This window comes from Rhinoraja longicauda, chromosome 5 (assembly GCF_053455715.1).
Source record: "Rhinoraja longicauda isolate Sanriku21f chromosome 5, sRhiLon1.1, whole genome shotgun sequence".
Classification (NCBI taxonomy): Eukaryota; Metazoa; Chordata; class Chondrichthyes; order Rajiformes; family Arhynchobatidae; genus Rhinoraja; species Rhinoraja longicauda.
Window position 1 is genome coordinate 15,901,855 of NC_135957.1, and position 19,954 is coordinate 15,921,808.

At 45.0% G+C, this 19,954-nt stretch overlaps 2 protein-coding genes across 4 annotated transcripts in view; one reads left to right on the plus strand and one right to left on the minus strand.

Annotated features, from left to right (window-relative positions):
- efcab12 (EF-hand calcium binding domain 12) overlaps nt 1-5,554 on the minus strand; it is a 50,839-nt gene extending 45,285 nt beyond the window's left edge. The window contains exons 1-2 of the mRNA XM_078398964.1: nt 4,965-5,554; nt 3,447-3,629 (exon numbers count right to left, since the gene is read on the minus strand). Of these exons, the coding sequence (XP_078255090.1) occupies nt 3,447-3,629; nt 4,965-5,417 (636 nt within the window). The 5' untranslated portion in view covers nt 5,418-5,554. The remainder of the gene's footprint in view (nt 1-3,446; nt 3,630-4,964) is intronic.
- A 448-nt stretch (nt 5,555-6,002) lies between these two features.
- ogfrl1 (opioid growth factor receptor-like 1) lies at nt 6,003-19,714 on the plus strand. 3 transcript variants are annotated; one of them, XM_078398967.1, is made up of 8 exons: nt 6,003-6,865; nt 7,601-8,192; nt 11,470-11,556; nt 12,871-12,952; nt 13,740-13,818; nt 13,911-13,977; nt 16,197-16,345; nt 17,924-19,714. In XM_078398967.1, exons 2-8 carry the CDS (start codon nt 8,022-8,024, stop codon nt 18,555-18,557), a joined length of 1,269 nt encoding a protein of 422 aa, XP_078255093.1. In that variant the 5' UTR covers nt 6,003-6,865; nt 7,601-8,021; the 3' UTR covers nt 18,558-19,714. The 3 variants fall into 3 exon arrangements, with proteins under 3 accessions (XP_078255093.1, XP_078255094.1, XP_078255095.1); XM_078398968.1 differs by having other exon boundaries at nt 12,880-12,952; XM_078398969.1 differs by lacking the exon at nt 7,601-8,192 and having other exon boundaries at nt 6,004-6,865.
- Nucleotides 19,715-19,954: the final 240 nt, after the last annotated feature.

Below are 19,954 nucleotides of genomic sequence, written 5' to 3' on the forward strand. Positions count from 1 at the left end.
TTTAAACTCCCTCTTTGGATTTAAAAGATATAACTGGCAGCAGAGAACTGTGGAATTGTGCTTAACTTTCCTGGGTTAGTATGGTTTAGAATCACAGTGGTCACAACCCATTAGGTTGCTGCTACTTAATTTAGAAACATTAGGCATGAAATAAAATACTCATGAATACTCTTATGAAATGTGATCTGTCTCATTCTGCCAACTGGTTACATTAAAAAGCTTCTGTGGAGAAATGGATAACCCAACTAAGCACTTTGCAGAAAATACGTTTAAGTTATCACTGCGATTTTTAATCTAAAACTCGTGCGAATAACACATCCATTAACTTTGCTACACTGAAATACAGCCCACAATGAAGTGATTCAGGAAGATTAGTCACATACTCTAAAACTGTCCTCCTGCTGAGCGACACTGTCACTTATAGGACATGCAAAGGTACATTAGTGTTGAAGATTCAAGATTCAAGATAGCTTTATTTGTCATCCAATATTGGACGAAATTCAGTCACCCACAAATAAACCTTGCATGCATCATTAGAATCCATTACTCAGCATTTATGATAACAGTATTGATTGTTTTTAAAAGATTCAATTCTGTGAAAGCGTGCTTATTAACAGAACATTCCACGGCCATGCATCTGCGCCTAACCACATTACATAGTTAGCGTTGTTAATATTTGGTTAGAGATGCATACCTGATTTATGCATATCTGATTTATTAAATACAGATCTTGGACTATAAATTGTTTTTCTTCATAGCCAAGTCTACTTCTGGTCACTTTTACTAAAATCTCTCGCTCTCAAAGATCTATTTGCATTGAACCATTAAAACAATATATTGCTCCAAGCGTCAAAATAAAAATCACCAAGTTACTATAAACCCTGGTAGCAAGACCGTAGCATTTCACTTGTTCACAGTAAATACCACGCACAGAAATGTCCATACACACACCAACCAGAGATTGGAAAAAATTGCAAAGGGATCATAGAAATAAAAATATTTTACACCCATCTTATCAAAAGATGAGTGAATTAGTTACAGTCAATTTGTTGAAACCACTCCAAGAGAACAAATACACAATTGATAATCTAAAATGATTTGTTGTCGTATTCCCAAATTCTTTCCGTAGAGAAGCTGGGAAGACAATAGATGTTGGAAATGAACAGCAAAAAAACCCCTGACAAATCTGACCCACTGGAGAAATTAAAGCTGGGTTTACCTCTCTTCCCCCCCCACACACACACACACACACACCTTCTCCCCCCACCTATTTCCCTTACTAGTCAAGATTGTTCTTCATTTTAACAACTTGCAGAAATGCAAGGAACTGCAGATGATGGAACCTTGAGTGAAACACAAAGTGCTAGAGTAACTCAATAGGACATATATAGCAAGAGGATTTGGGTATAGGAGCAGGGAGGTCCTGCTGCAGTTGTACAGGGCCTTGGTGAGACCGCACCTGGAGTATTGTGTACAGTTTTGGTCTCCTAATCTGAGGAAAGACATTCTAGCCTTAGAGGGAGTACAGAGAAGGTTCACCAGATTGATCCCTGGGATAGCAGGACTTTCATATGAAGAAAGACTGGCTAGACTAGGCTTATACTCGCTGGAATTTAGAAGACTGAGGGGGGATCTTATTGAAACATATAAAATTCTTAAGGGGTTGGAGAGGCTAGATGCGGGAAGATTGCTCCCGATGTTGGGGAAGTCCAGAACCAGGGGTCACAGCTTAAGGATAAGGGGGAAGTCTTTTAGGACCGAGATGAGAAAACATTTCTGCGGCACGGTAGCGCAGCGGTAGAGTTGCTGTTTTACAGCGAATGCAGCGCCGGAGACTCAGGTTCGATCCTGACTACGGGTGCTGCACTGTAAGGAGTTTGTACGTTCTCCCCGTGACCTGCGTGGGTTTTCTCCAAGATATTCGGTTTCCTCCCACACTCCAAAGACGTACAGGTATGTAGGTTAATTGGCTGGGTAAAATGTAAAAATTGTCCCTAGTGGGTGTAGGATAGTGTTAATGTACGGGGATCGCTGGGCGGCACGGACTTGGTGGGCCGAAAAGGCCTGTTTCCGGCTGTATATATATGATATGATATGATATGACAGAGAGTGGTGTCTGTGGAATTCTCTGCCACAGAAGGTAGTTGAGGCCAGTTCATTGGCTATATTTAAGAGGGAGTTAGATGTGGCCCTTATGGCTAAAGGGATCAGAGGGTATGGAGAGAAGGCAGGTACAGGTTACTGAGCTGGATGATCAGCCATGATCATATTGAATGGCGGTGCAGGCTCGAAGGGCCGAATGGCCTACTCCTGCACCTATTTTCTATGTTTCTATGTTTCTATGTGATGTTTCGGGTCGAGACCCTTCTTCAGACTCAGGAGTTGGGACATCATGTTACAGTTATACAGCTACATAAGACAGTGATAAGGCCATATTTACAGTATCAAATATATTCCCGGTCACCTGCCATAGGAACAATGTAATTAAAATTTAAATAATAGAAGAAAGATTTGCAAGGATGTTAGCAGGACTGAAGGTTTTGAGTCATAAGGAGAGGCTGGATAGGTTAAAACATTTTTCCCCTGGAACATAGGCAGCATTAGAGAGACATGTAAACTTTAAACCTGAGAGAGGCATATAGAAACGTGAGGGGCATAGATAAGGTGAATAGTCATGGTCTCTACTCCTGCAAAGGAGAGTGAAAAACTAGAGGGAATAGGATTAAGATGAAATGGAAAAGACTTAATAAGGAGGCAAATTTTGCACTGATGATGAGATCACCATTTTGCACACTGATGGAACAATTTGTCAAAGGTAGTGTTTGAGGTGGGTACAATTGGAATATTTAGGTCATAAGGAATAGGAGTAGAATTAGGCCATTCGGCCTATCAAGTCTACTCCGCCATTCAATCATGGCTGATCTATCTCTCCCTCCTAAACCCATTCTCCTGCCTTCTTCCCATAACCTCTGAAACCCATACTAATCAAGAATCTATCTATCTCTGATCAATCTATCTATCTTTAAAATACACATAGACAGGAACATGGATAGGAAGGTTTGGAGGGATATGGGCCAGGAACAGGAACAGGCAAATGGGAACAGCTCAGTTAGTCAAATTGGTTATCATGGACGAGTTGGACCAAGGGGGCCCGTTTTCATACTGACGAGCTCTATGACTCCAGGAATTGAAGGAAAGCCACAAAGTCACAGAAAGAACATCCACACTCTACACAGATATCACCCGAGGTCAGGATTGAATATGGGTCTCAGGAATTGTGTGGCAGCGGCTCTACCAGCTTCATCATGTGCCACCTCATCGAAGTGGAGAGTCTTTTATCACACCTCTTACTTCTGCCCTATAAAGGATAGAAGGTTTTGGAGTGTTGGGTGAGTCATTCATTACATGATGTTGCCATTGATCCCAAATGTTATGTTCGTGCTCACCTTTTCAAATGCTGCCAATATATCACCTTTTGAGAGTTTGCCATTATTTCCTCGATCACTATTTCTGAAGAAATCTACAAATCGTAGCCTTTTTTTACTTAAATATTCATGGAGTTGCTTAACTGGTTCCAGAGTAGGTAGATGAATTGTCACCGTTTTGTTACGCTTGTGTCTAGTCATTTTCTGTAATACACCAATGAAAACATTACATTTCTCTACTATTATTAGCACATTAATAAATTAAAGTGATAGAATTGTACGGCATAGAAATGGCCCTTCGGCCCACCTGGATCATGAATCCTTTGTGACCACCTACACTAATCCCATTTGCCTCCATTAAGCAGCAGAAATCCTTTAATATATTGAATTAACCCACAAAATGTAAATATCAATCCAGAAATAACCATTTTAATAACGTTAAGAGTCAACCATGTTACAGTGTTCTGGAGTCACGGCTGCATTAGGCTAGATAAGAATGATAAGTTAGCTTTCCGCAGATCATTACAGAACAAGAAATTTTAAAATAAACTTTCTTCTTGTAACCGGGGACAGACAGAGATAGAGAAGGAGGAGCTTGGCAATGGGAGAGGGGGAATTGGCAACTGCAGAGAAAAGGTAGCAGCTTGAAGTGAGGGAGAGGCAGCTAGAGAGGGTGGGAGGGAAGGAAGGGGAGGCAGAGGGGAAGGGACAGATACGGAGGGAAGGAAGGCGACATGAGGTCAGAGAGAAGGGGCAGATAGGGAGGGAGGGAGGGGAAGCACAAAGGGGCCAGATGAGGAGAGAGCAAAGGGGCCATATGGGGAGGGATGGATGGGGTAGATGGGGAAGGAGGAATGGGGTAGATGGGGGGAAGGGGTAGATGGGGGGGGAAGGGGTAGATGGGGGGGGAAGGGGTAGATGGGGGGGTGGAGGGGTAGATGGGGGGTGGAGGGGGAAGGGGTAGATGGGGGGTGGAGAGGGAAGGGGTAAATGGGGGAGGGGGAAGGGGTAGATGGGGGGAGGGGGTAGGGGTAGATGGGGAGGGGGAAGGGGTAGAGGGGGGAGGGGATAGATGGGGGGAAGGGGATAGATGGGGGAGGGGATAGATGGGGGGGGAGGGGATAGATGGGGGGGGAGGGGATAGATGGGGGGGGAGGGGATAGATGGGGGGGGAGGGGATAGATGGGGGGGGGAGGGGATTGGGGGGGGAGGGGATAGATGGGGGGGAAGGGGATAGATGGGGGGGGAGGGGATAGATGGGGGGGGAGGAGGGGATAGATGGGGGGGAGGAGGGGATAGATGGGGGGGAAGGGGATAGATGGGGGGGGGGGAAGGGGATAGATGGGGGGGGGGAAGGGGATAGATGGGGGGGGGGGGAGGGGATAGATGGGGGGGGGGGGGAAGGGGATAGATGGTGGGGGTGGGAAAGAAGGGGGTAGATGGGAGTGGAAGGGAAAAGGAAGCCAGGAATGCCAGGCATGCCAGGCCCAACAGGGTTAAACGATGGGAAAGCCCAGTGCACAGGTAGTGGCTGCAGACCTTGAGTTTGGGTTGATACTCTGGCTCAGGCTCAGGCACAGGCTCAGGCATCGGCTCCCCTGCTTCGGGTTTACGCTCCAGCGACTCCAGGACTCGCAGCTCCATGTCAGTGGCCCCGATCTTGCTGTTGATCCAGCTCTTCACGTCGGCCATGGCTTCCAGCTCGGCCCTCTGCCGCCTCTTGTTCGCCAGCCACACACGGTAGACCTCAAGTGGCTGGTCGCCGGGCGCCTGCTCATCCTCGGCCTCCTGCAGGCGGGGCAGCGGTTCGGGCCACGACCGCGGGCGGTTCCGGCTTGCGGCGGGAGCGGCAATCCTCCGGCGATCCCCCGCGGGGCCGAACATCTTCCCGAACGCCCGGAAATTATGGGTTTGCATGAAGAGTTTGCTGCGCCGCGCCCACAGGGCCGAGGCCTGCGCGTCGCCGTCGCCGTCGCCGTCGCCCTGCTCCATGGCGGCTGCGACTGCGACTGCGGCTGCGGCCTCCGCCCACCGTTACCAGGACAACCAGGCGCCCGGCCCGCAGGCCCGCTCACTCCATGCAGATAGATCCCCACTCGGTCGTCGTGCCGCTATCACACCTGGAGGAAGGGGAGTGCGAACTGGTGTCAACACCTCTGGGGTTTTTGATTTCAGTGAGAGTAGGAAAGAACTGCAGATGCTGTTTTAAATCAAAGGTAGACACAAAATGCCGGAGCAACACGGCGGGACAGGCAGCATCTCTGGAGAGAAGGGATGGGTGAATGAGGCTTGAAGTCTGAAGAAGGGCCTCGACCCGAAACGCCACCCACTCCATCTCTCAATAGACAACAGGTGCAGGAGGAGGCCATTCGGCCCTTCGAGCCAGCACCGCCATTCAATGTGATCATGGCTGATCATTCTCAATCAGTACCCCGTTCCTGCCTTCTCCCCATACCCCCTGACTCCGCTATCCTTAAGAGCTCTATCCAGCTCTCTCTTGAATGCATTCAGAGAATTGGCCTCCACTGCCCTCTGAGGCAGTGAATTCCACAGATTTACAACTCTCTGACTGAAAATGTTTTTCCTCATCTCCGTTCTAAATGGTCTACCCCTTATTCTTAAACTGTGGCCCCTGGTTCTGGACTCCCCCAACATTGGGACGTTTCGGTGCCCGGGGCGGCTCGGCCGCGGGGCCTTCCATCCCCTTGCGGGGGGTGTGCGTGTCGGTTGCCTCGGTAGGGGTCGAGCTGCCTGTCCGTGGGCGCGGGGGAAGAGAGGGGAAGTTTTGTTGCCTCCATCACAGTGAGGGGGTGTTTGGAGTCACTGTGATGGATGTTGGGGTCGGGTGTCCTGTGTTCTTTTCTTTTTTGCTGTGTCTTGTGACTACTGAAATTTCGTTCGGTATTTATACCGAATGACAATAACGTTTTGTTATACTGTTATACTGTTATTGGGAACATGTTTCCTGCCTCTAACGTGTCCAATCCCTTAATAATCTTATATGTTTCGATAAGATCTCCTCTCATCCTTCTAAATTCCAATGTATCCAAGCCTAGTCGCTCCAGTCTTTCAACGTATGACAGTCCCGCCATTCCTGGAATTAACCTAGTGAACCTACGCTGCACGCCCTCAATAGCAAGAATATCCTTCCTCAAATTTGGAGACCAAAACTGCACACAATACTCCAGGTGCGGTCTCAATAGGGCCCTGTACAACTCTCCGCAGATGCTGCCTGCCCCGCTCAGTTACTCCAGCATTTTGTGTCTACCTTTGATTTCAGTGAGTTAAACACATTCGAAAATTAAGGGCAGCAAAGTGGAGTTGCTGCCTTGCAGCGCCAGAGACCCGAGTTCGATCCTGACTCCTGGTGCTGTCGTTCTCCCCATGCCCTGCGTGGGGTTTTCTCTCTCCGGTGTCCCACCACAGTCCATGACGAAGAGGTTTGTAGGTTGGTTGGCTTCGGTCGGATAGTGCTAGTGTACGTGCTAGTGATCGCTGGTGGGCGCGGACTCGCTGGGTCGAAGGGCCTGTTTTCGCGTTGTTTAACTAAACTAAACCATTGGTGCAACAACTCTGGAGACACAAGGAACTGCAAGTGCCAACACTTTGTGTTCTACCTGTATCACCTCAACTTTCACCAACGAGCTACCCCCGTCAAGATCGCAGTCTTTGACTTGCATTCTCTGACTTCGGCCTTTTAAATACTGGGTATTCTCAATTAAAATAATGAATTTTGAGTCTTCCCTGAATTCGGAAGCGTGGGCGTTGACTTTCCTCTCTCTGCGCTCCAATGTATCCACGCCTCACCTCCCTGCACACCACTACTTTCACCGAATTCAACGTTTTGAGTGCTTTGGTGAGAGGAACAGAATTACATTTTTTAGGTGGATGAATTTACATTGATCCTGACGAATTGCTGTGGTGTTGAAACATTAACTCTTGTTTCTCTCTCATCTGCTAGACTATGTCTTTCCGGTAGTTTCGATATTTTATTTCAGTTTTCCAGCATCTATAGATTTTCCCCATTGCTTCTCCGATAACGTGTCCTCCAATAGGTTCCGGGAGATTGGTGAAATCGTGTCCAACCTGCGCGATCTTTGCTGATTTTGTTCCCTTTCCTTCCTTTCCCCTGTCTGGCCTTCGTCTCCCGTGGCTTGTTAATTGGACTGGGGCAGTGACTGCAGTACTCGGCGTGGACAGCAGGTGCCGCACCGAGGGCCTCCCTCTTCCGCCGCCCGGAGATTTGGCTCCTCTATTATCTTTGCTCGGCACAGCGGAAAGCTTCGGTGCAATGAATGAAAGCGCTACATAATTGGGAACGGTGGCAAAGGGCAAAGACTGGCGCGGGGGAGAATACATGAAGATTGCAGCTCTGTTCACAGGGACCTTGCTCTGTCTGTCTGTCTGCCTGCCCTGCTCCAGTGAAGGGTGTGTGAGGAGGAGCAGGGGAAGGTTCATCCCTGATACACACTGAGCACCTGATCGAGAGGATGCGTGTGTAAATAGGAAGTAATCCGCGACTCCGCAATCCGCCCCACCGTTGCCCCGGATTATGTCTGGGCGGTAGCTCTCTTGGCATCCATCGCCCGTCTGTAAATGGGAAATTCGCAGCTTTGGAGCGCCAGGGAGCCCGCCACTGTGGAGGAATGCGACTCGACCTGGGAGAGCGACTCGGAGCCGGAGGAGCAGCAGCAAGCGCTTGCTCAGAAACCGCTCGCCACGGCCGAGGTCGAGGAAGCGAGGGGAGGCGGGAGCGGAGAGGTCCAGGTACTGATCACTGAAACCAGCAGTAAGTTAGTAGGGTGGAGCAACGCCACCGGGGGCATCACTGTATAAAGTGAGATATCCCGGCTTTATTCTGCAATGTCTTATCTGAGTTTTGCAACCGGTAGAACGACATTCGGCCACCCTCCCCCCGGGGACATTCCATTCCTCTGGGTCAGCAAACCCGACAAATTGGGAAATCAAACACTTGTCTCAGATTTTAAATTACTGCTTTGTGCCCTAAGATACCCAAAACTGAGCTTTCCGGTGAAATGGCCCAGCTCTGATTTTCACATCAACTTTTGTTTTATATTACACTTTCAACTTCATCGCAACCGGCCTGAGGTCTTCGCCACAGTGTTATTAGACAGGAAAACATATCACTGCAAAGAAATTGGATAAGGACAGGTTTACATTTATAATTGTCATGTGTACCCAGGTACAGTGAAAAGATTTGTTTTGCATGCCATTTAATCTGATCAGATATACTCCACATAAATACAATCAAGTCAAACTCAAGAACTGGACAATAGAAGATTTATATAGTCTATGCCGACCAATTCTCAGCTAATCCCAGCCACCTTACATCGGGCAACATTTCTGCCCAAGTCCACAAGAAATTGCAGAGTTGTGGATGTAGCCCAGTCCATCACACACATGGATGAAGGTTTCAACAGTCGATGAATTTAAGTGAGGGAGTTATATTGACCCAGAGAGTTGTGAATCTGTGGAATTCTCTGCCACAGAAGGCAGTGGAGGCCAATTCACTGGATGTTTTCAAGAGAGTTAGATTTAGCTCTTAGGGCTAAAGGAATCAAGGGATTATGGGAGAAAAAGCAGGAACGGGGTACTGATTTTAGATGATCGGCCATGATCATATTGAATCTACAGCGGTGCTGGCTCGAAGGGCCGGATGGCCTACACCAACAAATGGTAGAGTCAGTGACAATATGTTCCTGTGTAAGTGAAACATAAGGAAGGAAAGTCCAAAGAACCCTAGATGCCAAGAGATATTGAGGGTTGGATAACGGAAAACAGGATGAGCATGGTAGATATAGAGAACTGAAAATGTGGTAAAACCCTTCTAGAGTATAGAAAGTGAAAGTTTAAAACAACAAACTAGGTCATGCCTTATACACTTAATTGAGTTTTTTGAGGAAATGACAAAGATGATTGATGAGGATAGGACAGTGGATGCTATATATATGGACTTCAGTAAAACTTTTGACAAGGTCTCTTATGGTAGACTGATTCAGAAGATTAAGGCACAGGTAATCCATGAAGGCTGGGTAGATTAGATTAAAAAATGGCTTGGCCACAGAAGACAGGGGGTAGTGCTGGAGGGTGTTATTGTGACTGCAGGTCTGGGACAAGTGGTGTCCCACAAGGATTAGTGCTGAATAGTGCATGATTTGAATGAAAATGTAGGTAGGCTGATTAACAAGTTTGCAGACTACACAAAAATAGATAGAGTTGTGTATTGTGAAGAAGGTCGTAAAAGTATACAGCATGATACAAACCAGTTGAAAATATGGGCAGAGTAAAGGCAGATGGAGGTGATGCGTTGCACTTTGTGCGGCACAGTGGTGCAGCGGTAGAGTTGCTGCCTTACAGCGAATGCAGACTCAGGTTCGATCCTGACTACGGGTGCTGTACTGTAAGAAGTTTGTACGTTCTCCCCGTGACCTGCGTGGGTTTTCTCCGAGATCTTCGGTTTCCTCCCACACTCCAAAGACGTACAGGATGTAGGTTAATTGACTGGGTAAAATGTAAAAAATTGTCCCTAGTGTGTGTAGGATAGTGTTAATGTGCGGGGTGGTGCGGACTTGGTGGGCCGAAAAGGCCTGTTTCCGCGCTGTATCTGAAATATGAAAATAAGTCAAATGTAAGGGGGGGAGTATACAGTGAATGGCGCATTGATGTACAGAGGGGTCTTGGGGTATACGTCCATAGGCCCCTGGAAATGGCAACACAGGTAAATAAGGTGGTAACGAAGATACGAGGCATGCATACCTACATCAGTAGGCAAGTTGAGAATAAAAGTCCACAAGATGTTGCAGCTGTATAAAACTTAGGCTTGGCCAATTTGGAATATTTTGTGCAGTTTTGGTTGCCACATTGCAAGAAGGATGTTGAGGCTTTAATAGTGCATAAGAACTTCACCGGAATGTTAAATAGACAAAAAATACTGGAGTAATTCAGCGGGGCAGGCAGCATTTCTGGAGAGAAGGAATGGGTGATGTTTTGGGCCGAGTCCCTTCTTCGGACTGCCATGAACACCAGAATGTTGCCTGGATTAGAAAGTAATTAGATGCCTGCCTTCTCTGAGCAAGGGTTTAAGGCACGCGAAGCATTCCATATTTTCCCAGGACTCACCGTGTACCTCTATTGTCAGAATACAGTGTTCTGCTGTGAAGGAGGGGGGAGTCAGTGGAGGGTTTTTGTCTTATGAATGTTGCATATGGACTGTTCTCATAGTCATAGATACAGCATGTGACAGACCCTTCGGCCCACTGAGTCTGAGCCAACCATCCAATATAAATCCTATTTTATCCTCCCTACATTGCCTTTGCTCCCTGAGATTCCACCCACCCTCGTTCTGCACACAAGGGACAATTTATAGTGGCCAATTAACCAATTCAACCAATATTCTTTTGAGATGTGGGAGGAAACAGGGTCACCAGAGGAAACTCACATGGTCATGTGGAGAACGGACAAACGCTACACAATACCCAAGTTCAGGTTGGTGCTTTGAGGCATCAGCTCTACCAATTATGCCACCCAATGTTTCAGTGTAAGAATCAATGGTTGCTTGGAGCTCAGCCTCTGACCATGCAAAAACAGAAGCATGATCTATGTATTGTAGCTCAGCTACTGAGATTGAGATGATCTTAGTTCTGGAGTGTGTTCAGAAGTATGTTCAGCAGTTCCCTATTAGTCCAAGAGATAAGCTCGACTCCCACAGGAAATTTATTGAAGGCAAAGTGCAATTTTGCAGCAAGAATGGTTGAGGAAAGTACCAGGGCAGTGTTGACATATTGTTCAGTATTTCCATTGCACTCAAACTCAGAAGTATACCAAACACAATAAAAATGTTGCTATGTTACAGTGCAGTGCATGGTCTGCTTCTGCAGCTGCATTATGTTAAGGTGTAAGAGACGCAAATATGATGACAGAATTTCACACCTTGCTGCCTGCACTGCTGATTCTGTGATGCAGAATACTGTCTTATTTTTTTAATGTGGCACCAGGTTCATTTGGTCAATTTAATCTTTTACAGAATATGGATAATCCTGACACTTCATTCAAACGAAAGAGAAGTTATTTTGCTGCCAGAGACCTGTATATGTACCGACATGGCTACCCAGTGAGTGTGCATCATCCTCAGCTTTCTGATGTTTAAGACCTTACATTGGGGTCTGTTTCCTGGCCACAGTTGAACATAATATAGTACAATGCAGGAACATGTCCTTTTGGTCCACCATGCCTGTACTAATCGGGATACCAGTCTAAACTAATTCCATCTGCCTATACATGGTGTGCATCCTTTAAGCCCCCTACCTGTGTATCTGTTTAAATGCCTCGTAAGCATCACTATCATATCTGCTTCCAGCACCTCCTCTGGCAGTGCATTCCAGACACTTACTGCTCTCAGTGTAAAAAAATAACTTTCATCACCCTTCTTTAAACCTTTCCCCTGTGATCTTAAACATATCCTTAGTATTTGACATTTCCACCCTGAAAGAAAAAATTCTGGTTGTGAGGCAAAAGTTTAGTGTCAAGCTGGAGAGCAGATTATAGTATTGGTTCATTTTTTTTAGATTAGAGATACAGCGTGGAAACAGGCCCTTCGGCCCACCAGGTCCACGCCGACCAGCAACCCCGCACATTAACGCTATCCTACACCCATTAGGGACTTTAAAAAAAACCATTTACCAAGCCAATTAATTAACCTACAAACCTGTACGTCTTTGGAGTGTGGGTTAGTGTTGTGTGTGACTCTGTATCTGTGCATGGATGTGCACAGAGATCTAGGTGGGTACATGGAGTGCATGTGTGTGAGTATACATACGAGTAGGACATAGCTGTGTAACCTCATTCATTATCATACAGCATGGAAACAGGCCATTCGGCCCAACTTGCCCACACCGACCAACATGTTCCATCTACATATCCATCAGGTTCCTACATGTGCTAAGATTGTGCAATAAAACCAGACCTGATCATTCATGCCATTGTGATAGCTTGTAGCCACTCCATGTTGGCCATAGAAATTTCCCACAGACCATGTACTTTCCCTGGTGATTTTCTTTCCACACAGCATTAAATGTCAGAGAGAACCTGAAGTGAGTGAGTAGCAGTGTATGTCAGAATTATATGTATATGGATTTACTTGAGAGTTTGGCTATCTAACCCAATCCTGACGGGATCCAAGAAAAACAATAGCCCTTTAGACTCAATATCACATTGAGCCATGATCACATTGGCTCGAAGGGCCGAATGGCCTTCTCCTGCACCTATTGTCTAATGCGATTTTAATTTCATACCTGAACCTCTTCCTCAGCTTGGTGTCCTGAAAGCATGTTTCTTCTCCTTTCTCAGAGACATATGGTAGATTAAATATAACTTCAATGCAGAATGGGCAATATGTTCATGTGTTTACTTTACATGTGTATTTTTGGTAACCAAGGCAAAATCACGAGAGAACAGTGGTCAAGTCAATCTCAAGTTTTACATGAAGGAAATACCGTTGAAACCGGATGGTAAGTCGAGATATCTGCTCACTTAACTTTGTACCACAGTGGCACTTTCTTACACATCCCATAAACCTTGATTCCTTCAAGATGCAGACATCTCTCCATCTCGGTCTTCAACATACTTTACAACTGAGCCTCCACAGACTCTTCAGTAATGAGTGCTAAAGATTCACCATTTTGTGGGTAATGAGAAATTATCTTTCCACCTCAGGCCTGAATGGCAATCTGTTATATTTGGAAATATATACCTTTTTTACTACCCAAAATATTTTGCCTATTCACTTATATTCATAAAACCTAGCATAAAAACTAGTGCATGTTAATGATTATACCTACACACACTACCCCACCTTTTTACCCATCAGGATGGCCTTCTGTTCATTTGCAGTCATATTTTTGACTAATCCCATGAAGACATCTATGATAGGCACAAAATGCTGGAGTAACTTAGCGGCTCAAGCAGCATCTCTGGAGAAAATACATCTATGTTGGCTTGACTACCATAGGAGCATATCGCAGGGCGTACCACGCTCTCTTCACATTCACCGTGTCAATATCCTTCATGGTCTTAGTTTCGATCAGGTTTCCTCTCACTCTTCCAAATTCCAAAGGATGCATCCCATGGCTGTCCAACCTTTCCTAACACTACCTACCCATTCTATGTATTAGCTGAGCAAACCTTCTCTGATGTGGTCTCACCATTGCCCTGAAGCCTGTAAGTTTCCTGTAAATCTCTTGTGCTTTTTGCACTGTAAATCTAGTGCATATTATTAAAATGCCATCTTATATACAGGTATTTATATTGATGATATCCTCACCACATGGAAAGGAGACTATGACAAGCTAGAAAACAACCACACCTATATTCAATGGTTCGTTTCAACTTTTCAACTCTAGCATTGAATTGTTTTAAGTTTCCTGCACAGGTATACATTTGTAATTAATTTCTTTATCAATAAATCAGGCTGTTCCCACTGCGAGAACCAGGACTGAACTGGCATGCTGAGGAATTGACCACCGAGGAGATCAAGGTAAGTTGTGAAATCTGGCTGAATCTTGTGCCTCTCCTCTCTTGCTCTTGGCTAATCTCCTCTTGCCTGCTCACTCCGTCTGAAACTGCAACTGAACACCAGCCATACTCATACAAGACTTGGGGGAGACAGCACACAACTGTATATAATCCTTTCTTGATTAAGGAGACCAAATCTGCATGTGGTACAGAGTACTCCAGACTGCCTTTACATGCTCAACCCAAAATGTAGACAGGTTTAATCAGTGCTTAAATTAGTCGGAGATAGAAAGTGAATTCAGTGCTTTTGAGTGGCACGAGCTCATCAATAAACTGCTCACCACTGTCACAATTAGGCTTTGCCAAGACCACCAGACTTTCAATGTCTTCACAGCCTTTGTCCAGATGTGCATTACAGATTTGAATGTTGGAGATGAGGGGGATTGCCCTTGCCAGTGGGATGAGGGGGATTGCCAGTGCAGTATTTGTCCAAATGTGGCATCAAGGTGCCCTGATGAAGCAGAAGTCAATGGGCATCAAAACACTTGATGTTTGGAATCATACCTCACACAAAGGAAGGTTGTTATAGTTGTGGAAGGTCATTCATCCCAGCCCCACTCACCATGGAGTCAGAATGAGGCCCTTTGTCCATTAAAGGTAAGCAGCTTGTTGTTTCTCAAGTGACTGCTTTAAAAGGAAGGCAGGCTCTAGAGAAGGGCTGCATGAAGTGGAAGTTCTGCTGGTGGTGAAATTGTGGGCTTTGGTGAACACTGGACTTCAGTAGGAAGGGCGAGCAACCACGAGGCAGGGGCATGGTAAAAATGATTCCTTTTTCTGAAGTCTGCTAGTTTGCTGAAGGAGCAGTAATGGCAGCAAGTGGAGTGCTATGCTCCTGTCAGATGATATGTTCAGGAATGTGGTTGCACCAAAGGTTCATTCAGCTAAACTGCTGACTTGCCAGGAGTGGCAAGTAGTACAGGATACTCCTGTGGCTATCCCCCTATCCATCAAGTATACTAGTTTGGATACTGTTGGGGGGGGGGAATAGCCTCTTCGGAGAGAATAGAGGCAACAGCCAGATTATTGGCACTACGACTCGCTCTGTTGTAAAGCAGGGTACGCAAAGTCTCAGCGAGTAATAGTGATCGGGGTCTGTTAAGGGCAGAGTGAGACAAGCGTTTCTGTGGCCACGAGTGGCATTTCAGGAGAGTTTGCTGCCTCCCTAGTGCCTGGGTCAAGGATATCTCTGAGAGGGCACATGACATTCTGAAGGGGGAGGGTAAATAGCCAGAGGTCATTGTCCTTTTTAGTACCAATGATTTAAGAAGGAAGAGTGATGAGAAGCCTGCAAAAATAATTAGGGAGTTGGGTAGTAAATTAAAAAGCAGGACCTCTAATCTCAGAAGGACCTAATCTCAGAAGGACCTAATCTCCGAATGACTCACCATGCCACGAGAGAGCGAAGCAAGAAGGAGAAAGATAGGACAGTTAAACACATGGATAAGGAGCTGGCGCAGGAAGGAGAGTGTGTGGGTACATTGATCATTGAGCTCTCTTCCAGGGCAGGTGGGGCCTGTACAAAAGGGATGGGTTGCACTTGGACTGGAGGGAAACCAGTAGTTGTTTCCTGTATCCACAAAGTCAGTCCTTCATTCCTGGAACCATTTTTGAAAATCACCTTTGTACCCTCTTAAAAGCCTTCAAATGGTGTCATGCACAGAATTGGACACAATCTTCCACCTGAACCCCAGGCAATGTTTGTTGAAGCAGCCATGCAAGTTTGAAGTAAAAACAAGTAAAAACAAAACCTGCTGATATTACTCAGTAGGTCAGACAATATTTGTGGAGAGGGACACAGTTGTGGCCCATAGGGCAATAGAGTCATGTTCTCCATCAAGTACCCACTTCTACTCATCTCACCTTATTCTCCCACATTCTCATCAACACTCCTTACCCAGATCCTATCCATTACCTACTCGGGAGGGAACTATACAATGACTAATCTTTGGGATGTGGAGAGAAACTGGAGCACTGGGGGGAAACTCATGTTCACAGGGAGAACGTGCACCTACCTGATTCAAATCAGGCAAGGGTGATTTTTACAGGCCGAGAACACCTTGACAATACGATGGAGATGTGTGCAGGGCTGAGGGTTAAAGTCCCAAATGTCAACAGATGACATGAATGGGACAAATGTCAAAGATTTTCAAATTAAATAGCCTTTTGTACCTCTTTTCATAGGAATTTCTTAAAACCAAGAAAGCAAAATCTAACTATCTCCAGGGTTATGAAATAATGTTGGATTTCTTTGGAATGAAACTAGAAGACAAAAACACAGGGACAGTGGCTCGTGCTTCAAACTGGAAGGAACGATTTCAGCATCTCAATGAGTAAGTGTATGAGGAACCAGTGTCTTTCACTGAGGCAAACAAACCCAGAGAAAGCTATCAAAGCCATCAGGTACAGGCCCATGATGGGGGGGGGGGGGAGGGGAGTGTCAAAAGGGAGGCTCTGTGATTGAATGCGAAGTAGGCAGAATGACAAAAGGGATCAGAGTTTAAGACCAGGTTAAAGAGAGAGCAAATGGCAGTAGGCGAGATAGGATCATTATCAGCACCCTATGTGGAAACAAGGGGAGTGATATTATGATCTCACATGGGGGGAAAGATTTAAATGACAATTAGCTAATGAAAGTGACGAATAATACTTGGATATTGTTCCCAACACTATTTCATTTTCAAGCCTGCAACCTCCCTGGATCTCTTATTATTTTATGGCAATTATCAAGACAGGGAGAGCAAAAGGGAAAAGGTAAGGAGAGGGAGATCCCCGAAGAAGGAAAGTAAAGAATATTCTCGTCAGAAAGGTTAAAAGTGGTGCTGGGTCACAAAGGGCTTGAGACACGATAATGGAATTCAGAGGAATGTGGAAAATATCTTGATAGACATCAGTTTTCCGATTGAGCAATGACAAGCAGACAGCCTCAGGATTATCCAGGTGTGTGAGAGTGTCATAGATAGGAGTTACAGTGAGGTGGTCATTTCCAAGGTACAAACAGAAAGTGGATGGAGGAATTCCACAGATTCGCCACCCTCTGACCAAAGAAATTCCTCCTCAATTCCTTCCTAAAGGAACGTCCTTTTATGTTGAGGTTATGACCTCTGGTCCTAGACTCTCCCACTAGTGGAAACATCCTCTCCACATCCACTCTATCCAGGCCTTTCACTATCCGATAAGTTTCAATGAGGTCCCCCCTCATCCTTCTAAACTCCAGTGAGTCCAGTGCCTTCAAACGCTCACCAAATGTTAACCCGCTCATTCTGGTTGGTGGGTATATGAAACGAGCTGCCAGAAGAAATAGTTGAGGCAATTACAAAAACACCATTTAAAAGGACAGATATTGGGACAGATACATGGACAAGGTAGGTTGAGGGGGGTATTGGATAAATGCAGGCAAATAGGACGAGCTTAGATGGAGCATCTTGGTTGGCATGGACAAGTTGGGCCAAAGGTCAGTGCTGTATGACTATGAGTAGACACATCGAAAGAACTTTCAAACAAGTTTCAAATCTTGCAACTGATCTGATCTCAGCAAATGCAACCAGCAAGTGTATGGCCAAGTAAATGGGATAATGACCTGCTAATATTCATCTCAAAATAGTGTTTGTTAAATTTCTATTGGTCAAGGATTAGATGAATTTCTGAAGTCTTCAAACTGTGTGTCCTGATGAGGTAGACTGGTAAATGAGTTAAAACACAGCAATGTCTCATCCCTTCTCATGCAATGTCTTTCATGATTTATTGGGTTGAGTCTTTGGGGTAAGGCCTGAACTGTAATCTAAACCAAAGATGTTAGTGAGGCCTCTGAGCCACCAATTATTTGTAAATCAATGTTGATGCTCCGGTATTTTGACGTGTATCAACCAAATGCCAATTATTTAATTTGACACTGCCCTTATTTTTTAAAGATCCGAGCACAATTATCTGAGAATCACCCGCATTTTAAAAAGTTTAGGAGAATTTAAGTTTGAGAGCTTCCAGATTCACCTCGTCCACTTCCTGCTGTACGAGGCTTTAGTTGAAGAGACTCTGCCCAACATGTTGCACAGTGCTTTGGAATATTTTGTTTACACAATAAAATCCAGGCAAGAAAGAAGGAAACTCCTGCGCTTTGCCCACCAGCATTATAAGCCACCAGAGAATTTTATCTGGGGGCCTCCCAGGAAGGAGGCATCAGGAGCTAAAGGTACCATAACCAAGTTGTCCTCTCTATCGGAGAAGACTTTATCTGCTCAAGAGAAAACTAGGTGTGAAGCCATGAGCGATAAGTCAAGAACCAACGTTGAATTGGCAGCTGGGACAGAGTTGGCCTCATCTAGTGAAACCTGTCCAGAAACAGGCACGCATCAAAAAGAACAACTCGCAGATCAAGGCAACACAAAGGTAGAAAATGTTGCAGCCAAGAATAACATCTTTGTCAAAGAGAAGAGTGATCATCAGGTGATTACAAAGCCTAAAGTACCAACAGAAATCAACATTGGTGATCAAGCACTTCAGAGTCAAACACAAAATGGAGAGGATACTGACACAACAGAGAAATAGTTACAAGAATTCCAAGAGGACATTATTTTCTAATATGATTATAGAACAAGGCACTAGTCCAGCCAACTGTGAATAGGTGGTCAAAGGCAGGTCTCAAGCTGAAGCTCCATGACAAAGCATTCCTTGCGACTCCTTGCTCTGCCGATGGACATGCTAATGATTGTATTTTTTTATATATTTCTAACAATGTGTAAAAGAGGCTGAATGTTTATATAACGTGGGCAGTGTTGCACTCAAAATAATAGTCTGCAATTTTATTATGTTGTTTGGGGTCTCTTCAGTTTTTGTAAAACTTTTTATACAGGAGGTACATTCTGTCCTGAATGCAAGGTGCAAAATATTGTTTAATTAATAAAAATAATAGTCCATAAATTTGTATAGACTATAATACTATACCAGTGTAACTGAGTTAGATTGCATTAGCAATCATTTCACAGTTGTACTTGTGTACTTGTAGCCCAGGCACAATTTACTTTTTGCTAAAGTAAATATGCAATTTACGTTAGCAAACCCAATATTTTCCCAGCATCGACCATGAACCGAAAGTCAGGGATGATGCTGTGGATAATTTCTGCAGAAATCTGAGCTTCTGGATGCAATCTTACAGCTTTTGCATACTTGCAAAAGAATCAGGAGCAAGCTGAGGTATCAATTACAGAGTTTTCCCTGTGATATTGGTACCTACGTTTGGCAACACTGGCCTCAATGTTCAATGCTCGGGATAAAGGTGGTTGTTCCCTCACTGTTTGCCAGTTTTATACAATCATCTCTGTCCTGCACTGTGATTATCCCACACCTTGTAGTGGTGTCACTTCTGGTATGGATCCAAATAGATTCTCCATTCATCCCCAGTGTTTTTCTGGCAGCCCCTTATACAGCTGTTTTGCGTCACCCTATGTGGAGAGTTCCTTTGAGCTTTGCTGCTCTTCCTAGCAGTTAGCATGGTAATGATGCAACACCAACAAGATGCTCCGGAGTCTCCCAACTGGAACCCTGCAAGTTCCATTTTAGTTCTTGGTTCTGGGTGCAAACTGCCAGATTGCCAAACTTCTATTTTGGAAAAATAGTGTTGCTTGGGGCTTGTGTTCGATGAATGAGTGAAATCCTATTTCAAAGCTTACATCCTTTTGTGGTAAATGTAGTAATTAACAGTTTTTAATGCTTAATGTCAATTCATCTATCTGATGTTTGATGGAATAAATTTTTATAAAGTTCCAACTCTGTAGATTATTCTGGAGATTTCATTACACTCACATGATCTGGAAAAAAGTCTTCTCCCCCCTCATTTCTTGATAGTTATCCCATTAAAAAAGGTTTAAAGCAAATAAAAAATACTTAAGTAGCGCTTTTCTTTCTTTGGATTGACCTTCAGTTTCTGAAAACACCAGGAAGGTTGA

Coding starts and splice junctions, on each gene's coding strand:
- ogfrl1 (XM_078398967.1), top strand. CDS start 8,022: ATGGGAAATTCGCAGCTTTGGAGCGCCAGGGAGCCCGCCACTGTGGAG. Junction 13,819..13,910: donor AACCACACCTATATTCAATG/GTTCGTTTCAAC, acceptor TCAATAAATCAG/GCTGTTCCCACTGCGAGAAC. Junction 16,346..17,923: donor CGATTTCAGCATCTCAATGA/GTAAGTGTATGA, acceptor TATTTTTTAAAG/ATCCGAGCACAATTATCTGA.